This window comes from Aethalodelphis obliquidens, unplaced genomic scaffold (genome assembly GCF_003676395.1).
Source record: "Aethalodelphis obliquidens isolate GAN/ISIS:26980383/991018 unplaced genomic scaffold, ASM367639v1 scaffold18, whole genome shotgun sequence".
In the NCBI taxonomy this organism is placed as follows: domain Eukaryota; kingdom Metazoa; phylum Chordata; class Mammalia; order Artiodactyla; family Delphinidae; genus Aethalodelphis; species Aethalodelphis obliquidens.
This window is the reverse complement of record NW_020837962.1, coordinates 9,807,786-9,822,270: the sequence shown is the minus strand read 5'-3', so window position 1 is coordinate 9,822,270 and position 14,485 is coordinate 9,807,786. Positions and strand designations below refer to the sequence as shown.

Sequence of the window (14,485 nt, the reverse complement as noted above, 5' to 3'; positions counted from 1 at the left end):
TAACAGGTGGCACGAGAAATCCCCATTCATTCCCTGAGTCATTCAGCCAACGTCATTGAGCCTTCACTGTGTGCCAGGTGCCCTTCCAGGGCCCAGCAATACAGCAGTCAACAAGATGGACAGCGCCAAAGCCCTTACGTGTTTTTTGCAGGGGAGCGGTAGTATCTGTTTGCTTTCAATGAAAGTATGCTTTACGCACAGTAAAATGCCCAGGCCTGAAGTGTAAGAGCTAGATTAATTTTTGCCTCTTGGTACACCCATGTCAGCACCACCCAATCAAGATGGAAATGTTCCCATCACCTTAGAGTGCTCCTCTTGGAGTGTTTCCCACTAAGAACCCAGCAGGAAAATAAGTGAGGATAGAACTCTTTCTTACTGACCCAAATAATGTGAAAACATTATTTGCCCTTTGCAAGTGGACAGGTGTCTTTTATAAGCCAGAGGCTGCATTCCAAAGCCATTCTTGGAACAAACTATTATATCCAAGGCTCTGGCTTGGTGCAGGAGGGGACGGATAAGACAGCTGATGTGTATCAAATGCCAACTCTCCTAGGAAAGTGCCATTTCTAGTCCCCTCAGCATCTTTGGGACAGGAGTGGTATTAATGCCACTTGAACTAGGAGTAAACAGATTCAGGCAGAGTAACCAGCCACTTGGGAGGCAGCCTGCTATTGTGGTTGGATAGGCCTGGGTTTCAATCCCGATTCTGCCACTTAGTGGGTGTACCAGTTTCCTGCGGCTGCTGTCACAGATGACCGCAAACTGGATGGCTTAAAACAAGACATGTACTCGTTCACAGTTCTGGAGTCTAAAAGCCCCAAATCAGGGTGCTGGCAGGGCCTTGCTCTGTCTGAAGCCTCTAGGGGAGGATCCTTCCTGGCCTCTCCCAGCTTCTGGTGGCTCCAGGTGTTCCTTGGCTTATAGACGCATCACTCCAATCTCTGCCTCCGTTGTCACGTGGCCTTCTTCTCTGTGTGTATATCTGTGTCTTCACGTGGCCTCCTCATCCATGTGGGCTGCCCTAATCCAGTATGACCTCATCTTAACTAATTACATCTGCAAAGATCTATTTCCAAATAAGACCATGTCCACAGGTTCTGGGCCGGCATGAATTCTGGGGAGGACATTAGTCAACCCAGTACGCAGGTTACTGTGGCAGTGGAAGTTAGAGGCTCCCGGCTCCTCTTTATTTCTAGATTTTAACTAGGAAGAGCCAAGTGGGGATCTAAGTGTTAATGTTGGGCCTGATGACTCCAAAAGGTCAGCTCCCTGCTAATGTGGTGTTGGAGGAAGCAGCCTGACACGAGGCTGAAGCAGGATCTCCCTTCCATTACCTCCGCCATCCATCCTAGACCTTGAGACCCATCTGGGGCAAGGTGGATGTGAAGGAGCTTTGCATTAATTAGAATTAGGTTCATCTTGGGACCTCCGTGGTGGTCCAGTGGGTAAAGACTCCACGCTCCCAATGCAGGGGAACTGGGTTCGATCCCTGGTCAGGGAACTAGATCCTGCATGCATGCTGCAACTAAGAAGTCCTCATGCCGCAACTGAGACCCTGTGCAGCCAAAATAAATAAATAAATATTAAAAAAAAATAGGTTCATCTTTGAATAACATAAAACTTCCAAATAACTGACTTAAGGCGTAAGTGTATCTCTCTTTTACATTCAAGAAACTCAGAGCTGGTATTGAACTCCATGGTGTGTCACTTCCATTCACAAGGTCACCACATGGTCCAAGACAGCTGCTGGCACTCCAGTCATTAACTCTGCTTCCAAGCCAGCAGTGAAGAGGACACTGACCCACTTCCATTTACACCTCAGTGGTCACATCAAGCTATATGGGAGGCTGCGAAATATAGTCATGATTCTGGTCTGCCAGATGCCAGCTAAATGTTGGGGGTTCTGTTTCTGAGGGTAAAAGGGAGACCAGATATGTAGGGAGAAGTAGAAGCCTGCTGCCAGCTTTGGAGGAGGAGTGACCCTACCCTCTGGGGACATGGCCCATTGGATGTGAGGCTCTTCCCAAGCAGGTTAGCTGGTTGCTGCTGTCATAGGGAGGGCCCAATAAGTGGAGAGAGGGCAGAATTAATGCAGGGAGTTGTTTTTTCATGGAGTCATGGGGATGGGAAATAAGGTTTTCCCCTGACCCTGGGGCACAGCATGTGTGGCATATAAGTGCTTGGTGGATGAATTGACTCTCATTTTCACGGGGATCCCATTACAGATCAGAAGAGATGCACTTGTCTTAAACATCTAGGGACCCAAAGCATCAGCGTTTGTTTATGCTTTCCTTCCTCAGGTCTTCCTTCCTTTCCTGTGTAGCCACCTGTAGTTCTGTGAGGCCACCTCCAAGGGGACTTCTTGTGCCAAGTCCCACGTTCCTTCCCTTCTGATCTGGGCACCTGGAGCCCAAGCCTTCCAATGTGCCACCCGCCTGCTGTCCACCTGGCCCCATTGTCCCTTCCTAGGGTGGATGTGGGAGGTAGAGGCTATCCTCAGGACTTCCGAGGATAGCTGACATGCCCTCTGCTTCTGTTCTTAGGTTGTCCATTCTCGGATTAAAAACCTAGAAATGTACAAGGCAGACAACAGTGTGATGGAGCAGGAGCTGAAAGAGGTGAGTGAGCAGAGATTCCTCTCCCTACCCCCTCCCCTATCCTGAGCCCAGCTTTCCCACCAGGATAATGGAATCATCCAGCCAAGACAAAGGCAGGCAGACTTCCGGAGTCTCCTTCCACCTTTATCATGTAGAAAGTTTGGGGGAAGTTCTCAAAAGTTGTTCCATCAAGTCCTATTTTCAGTTAACTCAGGATTAGTGACAATTTTTTAAAATTGAAGTATAGTCGATTTACAATGTTATGTTAATTACTGTTGTACAGCAAAGTGATTCAGTTATACATATACGTATACATTCTTTTTTAACATTGTTTCCCATTATAGTTTATCATAGGATATTGAATATAGTTCTCTGTGCTATACAGTAGGACCTTCTTGTTTATCCATCCTATATATAATAGTTACAACCCATTCCATCCGTCCCCCAACCCCCTCCCCCTTCGCAACCACTAGTCTGTTCTCTGTGTCCATGATTCTGTTTCTGTTTCATATATAGGTTCATTTGTGTCATATTTTAGATTTCACATATAAATGATATCATATGGTATTTGTCTTTCTCTTTCTGGCTTCACTTAGTATGATAATCTCTAGTTGCATCCATGTTGCTGCAAATGGCATTATTTTGTTCTTTTTAATGCTGAGTAATATTCCATTGTATATATGTACCACATCTTCTTTATCCATTCATCTGTTGATGGACATTTAGGTTGTTTCCATGTCTTGGCTATTGTGAGTAGTGCTGCTATGAACATAGAGTGCATGTATCTTTTTGAATTAGAGTTTGTGACAATTTATGTGAATTTAAAAACCATGCCCCAACTTCTCCATCACAGAAAACCTTTGCTTCAATCTAATGGTTGTGTTTGAGCCAACAGAGACCCCAAGGTTGAATTTAAGCCAAGGCTGGGTATCTAGGGTCCCAAACTAGAAAAACTGACCAAAGTGGTCTGATCTCCCCCAGCCTCTTCCTGCTCCCACCCCAGCAGCCCTGCCTCCCTGAGTCCCATCTCTCTCTAGAAAGCCGACAGGCGCTCCCTGGCAGGCAAGGGAAGCCGGGCTGACCTGGACGCAGTGGCGATGGAGCTGAATGAGACGATTCAGGGCATGCTCTTCAGGGTTATGGCCAATGAGGATGACTGGAAGAAGACTGTGGAGCAGCTGGACAAAGACCTACGCACCAAGGTGAGGACCCCTGTATTAGTCACCACCTTCTGCGTAACAAACTACCCTGAAATTTAGTCCCTTAAGACAGCAAACGTTCAGAGTTTCTGAGGGTTAAGAATTTGGGAACAGCTTAGCTGAGTAGCTCAGGGTCTCCCACGAGGCTGTAGTCAGGATGTCATCCAGGGCTGCTGTCATATGAAGGCTTGACTAGAGCTGGAAGAGCTGCTTCCAAGATGGCGCCCTCACATGGCTGTGGGCAAGACTCCTCACTTCCTTATCACACGGATCCTCCTTAGGGCTGCTTGACTGGCTTCACAACATGGCAGCCAGTGGGCCACCCAGAGCACATGGTCCAAGAGAGCAAGACAGAAGCTGCAACATCTTTGATGACTTAGCCACAGAAGTCACACTCCATCATTTCTGTAGTATCCTGTTGGTTACACAGGTCAGCCCTGTTCAGTGCGAGAGGGGACCATATGGGGGTGTGAATACCAAGAGGTATAGTTGTGGAGCATCTTGGAGGCTGACCACCATAACGCAAGCAAAGGGACATGGCGGGCAGAGGGGGTGTCCTGCTGGTCATTCGTTTATTCATCATTTAATGATCACCTGTATTGAGCCAGATCCTGGGGAAATGTTGATAAGAAGTCATAGCCTTAATGTGTACCATCCAATAGAGAGACAGGAACAGTCAGGCCAGCCATATCAGCATTGTGTGGTTCCTGCAGCTGGGGTGGCTGGTGAGGACAAAAGAGCTTGGGTTTAGAATCAGACAGCTCTGGGTCCGAGTTGCAGCCCCACCATGATTGGCAGTATGCCTTGAGTTATAGAACCTCTTCGAGCCTCAGTTTTCTCATCTGTAAAATGAGGATTTATTCACTCATCATCCACCTATTGGGTACCTCTGATGCTGGTTAGCGAGGATATGACGATAAGCAAAACAGATATGGAACACACTTGTCATAGAAATCATACAAATCAATGCAGGATTACAGCCGGGGTAACTCAGTTATCTACAGAACAACTAACCTGTTTTTCTTCCATAATTCAATGGCAGGGTGAAAAAAAGTAGGACAGAGACTGTTCTAGATTAAGAGAGTCTCAAGGGGCACAACAACCAAATGCAACACACGAGGAGACTTACTTTGTTTCCTGGTTCAGTTGCTCCAACTCTGAAAATGGGCTGGGAATTAGATCAACGTCAAGAATGACTGCTCATTATGTTAGATGGGATAATGGTATTGCAGGCATGTAAGTAAATAACTAAAGTATTTGAGTGAAATGTTATGATTTCTGTAACTTTTTAAAAAAACACTCCATCAATTCCCTGGCGGTCCAGTGGTTAGGAGTCTGTGCTTCCACTGCAGGGGGCACGGGTTCGATCCCTGGTTGGGGAACTAAGATCCCACAAGCTGCATGGCATGGAAAAAAAAAAAGAAACAAAGAAAAAAAGGCAAATGTAGCAACATGTTAATAATGATTAAATCTACATGGTGGGTATATCAGGGTTCATGATTCTAGTCTTTTCTCCTCTCTATGTGTCTGAATTTTTTTCCTGATTGAAAGCTTTTTTGTTGTTTGTTGGTTGAAGTGATCCTATCCTCATTGCTCTTCTTTTCTTTGTGTATTTTAATTGTGGTAAAATTCACATGACATAAAATTAACCATTAACTATTATAAAGTGACTAATTCTGTGGCATTTGTTACATTCACAGTGTTGTGTGGGCACCATTTCTATCTAGTTCCAGAGCATTTCCATCCCCCCAAAGGAAACCCCAGGTCCATCAAGCAGTCACTCCTCACTCCCCCCTCCCCCAGCCCCTGGCAACCACTAATCTACTCTCTGTCTCTGGATTACCCTATTTTGGACATTTCATATAAATGAATCACAGTATGTGACCTTTTGTGTCTGGCTTCTTGCACTCAGCATCATGTTTTCAAGGTTTATTCATGTTGTAACATGAACCAGAACTTCTTTTCTTTTCTTTTCTTTTTTTAATTTTTTTGGCCACACTGCATGGCGTGTGGGATCTTAGTTCTCCAGTCAGGAATTGAACCTGTGCCCCCTGCATTGGAAGGCAGAGTCTTAACCACTGGACCACCAGGGAAGTCCCAGAACTTCATTTCTTTCTAGGCTGAATAATATTCCATCAAATGGATAGACCACATTTTGTTTGTTTGTTCTCTGTTGATGGACACTTGGGTTATTTCCACCTTTTGAATAATGCTGCTATGAGCATTCACATACAAATTTCTGTTTGAACACCTGTTTTCAGCTACTTTGGGTAGTTACCCAGGAGTGGAATTGCTGGGTCGTATGGTAATTCTGTGTTTAAGTTTTTGTGGGGGTGATATATAGTGATGTCTGCAATTAACTCTCAAATGGCTCAGAAAAAAACAAAAACACACATACATATGTATAGAAAAAGAAAACATGACAAAATGTTAAAAATTGGTGAATTTCAGTGGATATAGGAGTGTCCTTTGGACTATTCTTGCAACTTTTCTGTAGGTTTAAAAGTTTTTGAGGGGGGGCTTCCCTGGTGGCGCAGTAGTTAAGAATCCACCTGCCAATGCAGGGGACACGGGTTTGATCCCTGGTCCAGGAAGATCCCATGTGCTGCGGAGCAACTAAGCCCGTGTGCCACAACTACTGAGCCTGCGCTCTAGAGCCCACGAGCCACAGCTACTGAAGCCTGCGTGGCTAGAGCCCGTGCTCCACAACAAGAGAAGCCACCGCAATGAGAAGCCCGTGCACCGCAACGAAGAGTAGCCCCCGCTTGCCACAACTAGAGAAAGTCCGTGCGCAGCAACGAAGACCCAATGCAGCAAAAAATAGATAAATAAAATAAATTAATTAAAAAAAAAGTTTTTGAGGGACTTCCCTGGTGGTCCACTGGTTAAGAATCCGCCTTCCAATGCAGGGGACGCGGGTTCAATCCCTGGTCTGGGAACTAAGGTCCCACATGCCGCGGGGCAACTAAACCTGTGTGCCACAAATACTGAGCCTGCATGCCACAACTAGAGAGCTCACGTGCCACAGCTACAGAGCCCGTGTGCTCTGGAGCCCATATGCCACAACTACAGAGAAGTCCGCATGCCACAACGAAGAGCCCGTGCCCTGCAATGAAAGATCCCTCATGCTGCAACTAAGAGCCAACGCAGCCAAAAATAAATAATTTTTTTTAAGTTTTTGAGTTTTTTTAAGTTTAGAATGTTGGGGAAAAGAATCTTCTTGGTATGCCATGCGCTTCCTGTAGTGTTTGATTAGCAGGTAAGTCGATGCTGGCAGGTGGTCCCTTCCGGAGTGAAGATTCGTCAGGGCCCAGCGGTGCTAGCCCAGCTGATACCACCAGTGTAAACGTATATTCTCCCCTTATAAGCAGCAAGTAATTTGGGGGTAACTCTCTGTCACTCTGGGAATGGCCATTGCCTCGTTGGCCATTCTCCTGGTATTGATAGTTTCCTCCTAAGTTAAGGATTGTTGCCTGAACCCATTATTTCATTAAGGGTTACAAAATGGTGATTTTTCTAATCCTAGCATTGCTTCTATATCAGCTATAAATCTGTAAAGAAGAGCTTTCCCTCATCAACTTGAGCTGATAACCCTGAAATAGGGTTCTTGCAGGAAAGACAGATAATGGTGAATTATTTCCTTTAATTACCAGTTTTCAGGGTAAAATATTGGTGCGGTAGCCACCTCCGATACATGGCGGCAAATGAGGGTTTCTATTTTTTTTCTTTTTTGTGGGTGTCACTATGAATCATGAGTTTTTAAATATTCACTTTGTTCAATCAGTTAAGTTACTGTTTTGTCGCTCACATGGTCTCATCTTAGGCTTGCAAGCTGGCCCCTGAGCCCCTTGACGTGACCCTCTGTCTTGGATAGCTGTCCTGCTTTCTTATGACAAGATGTTCCAGGCTCATCTTCTACATTCCCTTCCTCAGACCTGAATCAGCCATTTCTCTGTGGAGTCTTGGTGCCTTTAGGGGGAATGCTGTTTAGGGACCAAAATCTGGGCACTGGAAGGAACACTTTAAAAATTCAAAATTCCCGCCATGGAAAAGAGTCTGGCAGTTTCTTAAAAGTTAGGCATAGAGTCGCCATACGACCCAGCACTCCCACTCCTAGGTAGATATACCCAAGAGAAATGAAAACAGCCCACAAAAAAAACTTGCACACCAATGTTCACAGCAGCATTTTCCACAATAGCTAAAAGGTGGAAACAACCCAAATGTCCATCAACAGATGAACGGATAAACACAATGTGGTATATACATATAATGAACATTATTCAGCCATAAAAAGGAATGAAGTACAGCTACACACTATAACATGGATGAACCTTGAAAACATGATGCTGAATGAAAGAACCCAGACACAAAAGGACACAGATTGTGTGGTTCCATTTATCTGGAGTGTCCAGAATAGGCAAATCCATAGAGACAGAAAGTAGATTAGTGGTTGCCTACGCCTGGGGGTTTGGGATGAAAAGAAAGGTGACTGCTAAGGGGTATGAGATTTCTTTTGCGATGATGAAAACATTTTAAAACTTATTGTGGTGATAGTTGCACAGCTCTGTGAATGTACTAAAAGCCATTGAATATACACTTCACACTCATTAAATAGGTGTTGAATGCGTGAAGGTCAGGTGTCTTGGAGCCATCAGGAGAATGTTTCTCGGGCCTGCACTCAGAATAGCAGTGGGGTTGGTTTGTCTTTTGGAGGCAGTAACTGACGGTGTTTCCTTGCCTTGGCTGCCGGGAAGCTCACTTTGCAGCTCCCCTCCAGGAAAAGCATGCATTACGGGTCTGAGCCTTAACCCAAGCGTTGTCATTTTCCCTTTCCTTCACTACTTCACTTTTCTTGATTAATCTTGTTACACTCTACATAACTTTGCAAGTTGCTGCAAATCCTTTTCTGGAGCAAGGCAGAGTGTGAATTAATTGACTAAAGTCTCTTTTCTTTGGCTGTTCACAGCTGGTTCCCAGTGATTTGGACGATCTGAAGAAAGACATGGATGAGGTCTGGAAAGTAGTCAGGAAGCTGCTGATTGAAGGCTTCTGGTTTGACCCCAACAGTGCTGCCGGCTTTAGGAAGTGAGCCTCTCCCGGATAGGGGTGCAGCTCCCAGAGGCTAGGAGTCTCTCTTTCCAGAGAGGAAACAAGAGGGGTATCCCAGTGGATTCTGAACTCTGGGAGGAAGGATTTCAGACCTGTGGACCCAGAGAGAGGGGGCGGGGCTTCCCAGCTGCTGGGTTGGGCGATGGGGCTGCGAGCACCCAGGGGCTCAGAGGTGGGCAGGCCTGCCCTTGAGTGCAGAGGGGGCTCCAGGTGCTCATGTGAAGAAACCTAGGCTCAGAGAGGGAAGGGGCTCCCCAGAGGGAGCCTGGGCAGATCTGGGACTAGAGCCAGGCCCCCACCCGCTCCAGACAGAGCCCCAGGCAGAGGGACTTGATGTTCCTGGGGGTGCTCCTGTCCTCAGATCACCCCTCATGCTCCCAAATGTCCACTGTGAAGAGTTGCTTTCCCTGGTTTTAAAGACCTCCTTTGTGTTTGGGGCAAGGAGAGAAACTAAACACACTTTTACGCCTGCTGCTGCCCCAAGTGGCCGCACATGGGGGTCAGCAGGGGCCAGTAGAGCTGAGCTGAGCGCAGGGGCTGGGCCAGTGGGAGTAGGATGTGGGGGAAGCCCTGGCCCTGAGGCACAGATGGACCTGCAGCTTCCGCCGCAAGCACTGCCTGGGACAGGCGTGGCCTCGTAGGGCCTGGTTTGGCGCAGCAGCTGACGGAGCTGGGTGTCTTCCAGGAAACTGTTTGAGCGGGTGAAATCTATCTCCGGCCACCGGCCCGTGAACATGATGACCTGCCCGTGAGTACCGCCGGGGATCATCTGTGACGTGTACATCGTGTACACCATTCTATACACATCATTTCATTAGCCTCTGACCTGGGCAAGGTGCTAGCATCCCTCCCTTCACCAGCCCTGTCTGGTGCCCGCTGTGTCCAGGGGCAGGGTCAACTCCAAGAGGAAAAGGATGAAAGGAAACTCTGGGGAAAAGCTGAACTTTGTGGGACTTCCTTGCACATATTTTTATAGTCTAATACTTTTGTTTATTTATCAAGGTGAAATTCACTTATAAAATCAACCATTTTAAAGTGAACAGTTCAGTGGGATTTAGTGCACATTCACCTCTAATTCAAAAATATTTCCATCTCCCCCAGGAAATCCTGACCCGTCAGCACTTACTCCCATTCCCCTCCCCCAGCCCCTGATAACCACCAATCTACTCACTCTCTCTACGGATCGGCCTGTTCTAGACGTTTTGTATAAATGGAATCATACAGTATGTGGCCTTGTGTGTCTGGCTTCTTTCACTGAGCATGATGTTTTCAAGGTTCATTTGCATTGTAGCCTGTGTCAGTGATTCATTCCATTTTATGGCTGAATAATATCCCACTGTGTGGACACACCTAGGATCTTGCAGTACCCATGGCCTCTGCGCTGCTAGGCTGTTCCTGGTGACCCGTGAAGCTCACCACCCCACACCTGGCCATGTTGGGAGATACAGCCAGAATTTTTCTTTCAAAATCGCAGCATTATTTATAATATTTTTATTGAAGTGTAGTTGATTTACAATGTTGTGTTAGTTTCAGGTGTACAGCAAGGTGATTCAGAGATAGATATAGATATATAGATATATAGATATATAGATATACACACACACACACACACACACACACACACACACACTTTTTCAGATTATTTTCCCTTATAGGTTATTACAAGTTATTGAGTAGAGTTCCCTGTGCTATACAGTAGGTCCTTGTTGGTTATCTGTTTTATATATAGTGGTGTGTATATGTTAATCCCAAACTCCTAATTTATCCCTGCCTAACCCATATTTTTTTTTTCAAAAAAAGAGGAAAGGAAACAACCTGAAGTGGTGAGTGAGTCACGGTACGTTCACATCAGCCAGTAAGGCAAGTCGTAGAGGAAGGCCTTACGTAGAACCTTCTGAGATGTGGGGGGGTATGTTCCATAGCTGTGCTGTCCAGTGAAGTAGCCACTGGCCACATTTGACTGTGGAGCACTTGAAAGATGGCTAATGAGATAGAGAAACTTAATTTTTAATTTTATTTAAATTTAGTTAATATGGGGAATTCCCTGGTGGTCCATTGGTTAGTACTGTGTGCTTCCACTGCAGGGGGCACGGGTTCTATTCCTGGTTGGGGAACTAAGATCCCACATGCCACACGGCGTGGCCAAAAATAAATTAATTAATTAATTAAAATTTAAAATAAATTTAGTTAATTTAAATAGCCACATGTGGCCAGTGGCTGCCATATTGGATGGCACAGTCACAAAAGAATGTTTAATGACCTGGAAAAACGTTTGCAGTAACTTAAATGAGAAAAACAAGTAGGATGTGTGTTATGATCCTATTTTTGTTAAAAAAAAAACAAACATGGAAAAATACTGGAAGGACACATATCAAAATATTTGATTACAGTGGTTACAGTGATTTCTTTGTGTTTTTCTATACTTTCTAAAATGCTGACAATATGCATGACTTTAAATTTTTATTGAGGCTTAACATGCATACAGTAAAGTATGTAAACGTTTGTTTTACAACTTGATGGGTTTTAACATGTGTACACACCTTGGTAACCACCACTCAGATCAAGAAGTAGAACAGTTCCAGCTCCTCAGAAGGCTGATGTTTTTACTATTTTTATTTCTTGTACTGAGGTCAGATACACATAATATAAATTAACCATTTTAAAGTTAACAGTTCAGGGGCATTTAGTACATTGACAATATTGTGCCGCCACCACCTCGGACAATCTACTGCCAGAACCTTTCCACCCACCGGAAGGAAACCCCGTGCCCATAAGCAATCATTCCCCATCCCCCTCCACCCACCCCTGCCAACCTCCAACCTGCATCCCACTTCTAGGACTCACCTGTTCGGGGGTTTTCCTTTTATTATCAGAACAGCTGTTCTTTATGATTTATGAAGAGGGTGGTGGCCCCATGCTGTGGATCTTTCTAGAGGGAAGGCTGTGTTTGAGGGCGAGCTTCCTGGAAGAGGTGGAAGCTGGGCCCTCTGCTGGCCATGTGCGCCTCCCACTTAGCTCTTGTCCTCCACAGGCAACTCATCACCATCCACAGTGCCCGCCTGCTGTCGCGGCTGCGGCCGGCCAGTGCCAACAGCTACGAGTACCTGCAGCGGCAACAGGTGAGGTGAGCAGGTGGGGGTCCAGGCGCCAACAGAGACGCAAACTCCAGTTCCAAGATGCAAAAGCTGCCTGGGGCACTGTAGCCGTCTGCAGGGTAGCCGTCCTGGGTGGTGGGGCTGCAGACGGGCACGTGAGGTGCTCATGGGGAGAGGAACGGACAGGTTATTGGGCATCTGTCATGGGCCAAGAACTGTTAAGGGAGGGAGCTCACACCCCCCATTTAAAGCTCACACCCCCCTGTGAGCTAGGGTTGATGGGCCTGCTTCCCGCTGGAAGAAGTGACTCATGACCCTGGGTCCTCTGTGGGGCTTGCTGCGGCCAGGCAGGCACTGTGCCAACCTCTGTGACAGACCTGACCTCGTTGAATCCTTACACATTATCTCTGAGGTCATTCTGCTATCATCCCATTTCACAGTTGAAACCGAGGCTCAAAGAGCTTGAGCAACCCACCTGAGGTCTCACAGTTAGTGAGTGGCGGGCTCTGGCACCTAAACCTGCAGGTTTCCTCTGCCCACGGCTAGCTCCCTGGGCCCCAGCCCTGCCCCTCATCCCCTGACACCCCACAGCTTCATGGGTGCTTCTGGCTCCCAGGCCCCCAGGCCCGAGGGTACGTCTGGCCAGGTGGGGAGTGATGGCTGAATAGCAGCCACAGCCACATGAAGGGGAGGGACATGGGGGCCTGTGCCCGGTGCCCCCACCCTCACTCGCCTGACTCCCTCTTGGGATGAGAGGTTAAGAGGGACTTCCCTGGCGGTCCAGTGGTTAAGACTCTGCGCTTCCACTGCAGGGGGCGCCGGTTTGATCCCTGGTCAGGGAACTAAGATCCCACATGCCACACAGTGCGGCCAAAAAAAAAAAAAGAAAGAGGTTAAGAGCCTGCATTTGGCAAGCCAGACCAGGGCTCCAGGTCTGGGAGAACATGGGTCTCAATTGCCCTCTGCCCCGACGGTGCCTGTCTGTATCCACACACCAGGCCCCAGGCCTGCCCGGCTGCATTACCCAAGCTGAAGCTGGAAGAAATTCCAGTCTTCCCTCGCTACTGGCCAGGGCCTCGGACCCAACCTGAGGCTCCTCTGGGGCGGAGGGGTCTCCAAGTGGCTGCTGACCCCCCTGCCCTGCCCTGGGGAACAGCAGCAGCTGCAGAAGCTCCAGAACCTTGCAGCCCTGGAGGGGAGCCTGGACTCGCTGGGCTCCCAGCAGGACTGGGGTGATGGCCCCGGAAATGATGCCAACCTTGATTTCAAATCATGTAACTTGTCGACAATCTCCCCCTACAGGGACCCTGAGTTGTTGGACTATGATTCCATGAGTCAGGCTGCAGCCCCTGGCTGTGGGCAACCCTGGGGTAAGCCAGGCCCTGCTGTCTCTGTGAACACTCCCTTACCCGGGGCCCCGGGCTGCCCAACAGGCCGAGGTGGACATCCTGGGAGTGGACGGGATCCTGTACAAGGGCTGAATGAACAGCAAGGACAGGGCGCGGCCTCTGACCGACACAGAGAAGGAGCTGGCAGGTGAGGAGCATCAGGCCTTCCTGGGCACCCCTGACCCGTGCCTTGCCTTTGCTGGGCATTGTGAGGCCCAGTGTGATGCAGGTGGGGCCCAGAGCCAGCAACATCCGAGACTGGGGGTTCCTCACACAGCCACTCGCAAACACGGGATCCTGCTGTATGCCAGGTACTGTACTGGGACAGCTTGTGACAAGGGATGCTGGGGAGGGGTACTGGATGGCCTCCCCAAAGAAGAATGCTTTGTGGTGATGGGAGAGTTGTGACAAGGGACACTGGTTCAAGGAGGAGGTCCTAGACTGCTGTCCTGAGGCCTCTGAAAAGGGAATAAGGCTTAGCTGGATAAAGGGATCAGGTGGGAGGAGAGTGATCTGGGGGAAGGGAATAGCAGTGCAAAGGCCCTGTGGTGGGTGGAAGGCAGGCACACTTAGGAACTCGGGAATGTGAGTCTCCCTGGAGTGGGAAGATCGGGCTGGGGTTGAGCATGATGAGGAGGACGCCAGGACAGACTGGAGGCCTGTGTCCTAATTGTCACGGGTTGGGGAGGGTTGGGCCAGAGGGAGACATGGAATGAATTGCTCTGGTTACTGCAGTGTCGAGGCCCTGGCTCCAGCTGGCTCCGACCAGGGACCCTGGGACTCAGCTCCTGCACTGGGCCAGCAATACCTTCTCTGCCTGCCCCTGTGAGGTTACCCTGCTCTGGGAAGAGGGGTTCCACACACTGCCCTACTGGGGCTGGTCCAGGAGCCACAAAGTGGTCAGCAGGTTAAATTCCGCCCATGGTGTCCCTCCTCACCCCACTTTGCCTCCATTGACTTGAGAACAACCACCAGACCCCTAAGCAAAGGAAAGGGTACTCTTTTCCTGGGTGTGCTGGACAGAGAGGACAGCACCCTGCTTTAGTGTCCCGGGGCTGCAACAAATGACCACCAATTGGGCGGCTTAAGACAATAGA

The 14,485-nt window shown here is 48.1% G+C and overlaps 1 protein-coding gene across 1 annotated transcript in view; it reads left to right on the top strand.

Annotated features, from left to right (window-relative positions):
* The window catches only part of CUNH16orf96 (chromosome unknown C16orf96 homolog), a 41,266-nt gene that overhangs the window by 20,946 nt on the left and 5,835 nt on the right, over positions 1-14,485 (top strand). The window contains 7 exon segments of the mRNA XM_027118356.1: positions 2,544-2,618; positions 3,635-3,799; positions 8,763-8,881; positions 9,591-9,653; positions 11,937-12,033; positions 13,157-13,339; positions 13,434-13,536. Coding sequence (XP_026974157.1) covers positions 2,544-2,618; positions 3,635-3,799; positions 8,763-8,881; positions 9,591-9,653; positions 11,937-12,033; positions 13,157-13,339; positions 13,434-13,536 — 805 coding nt within the window.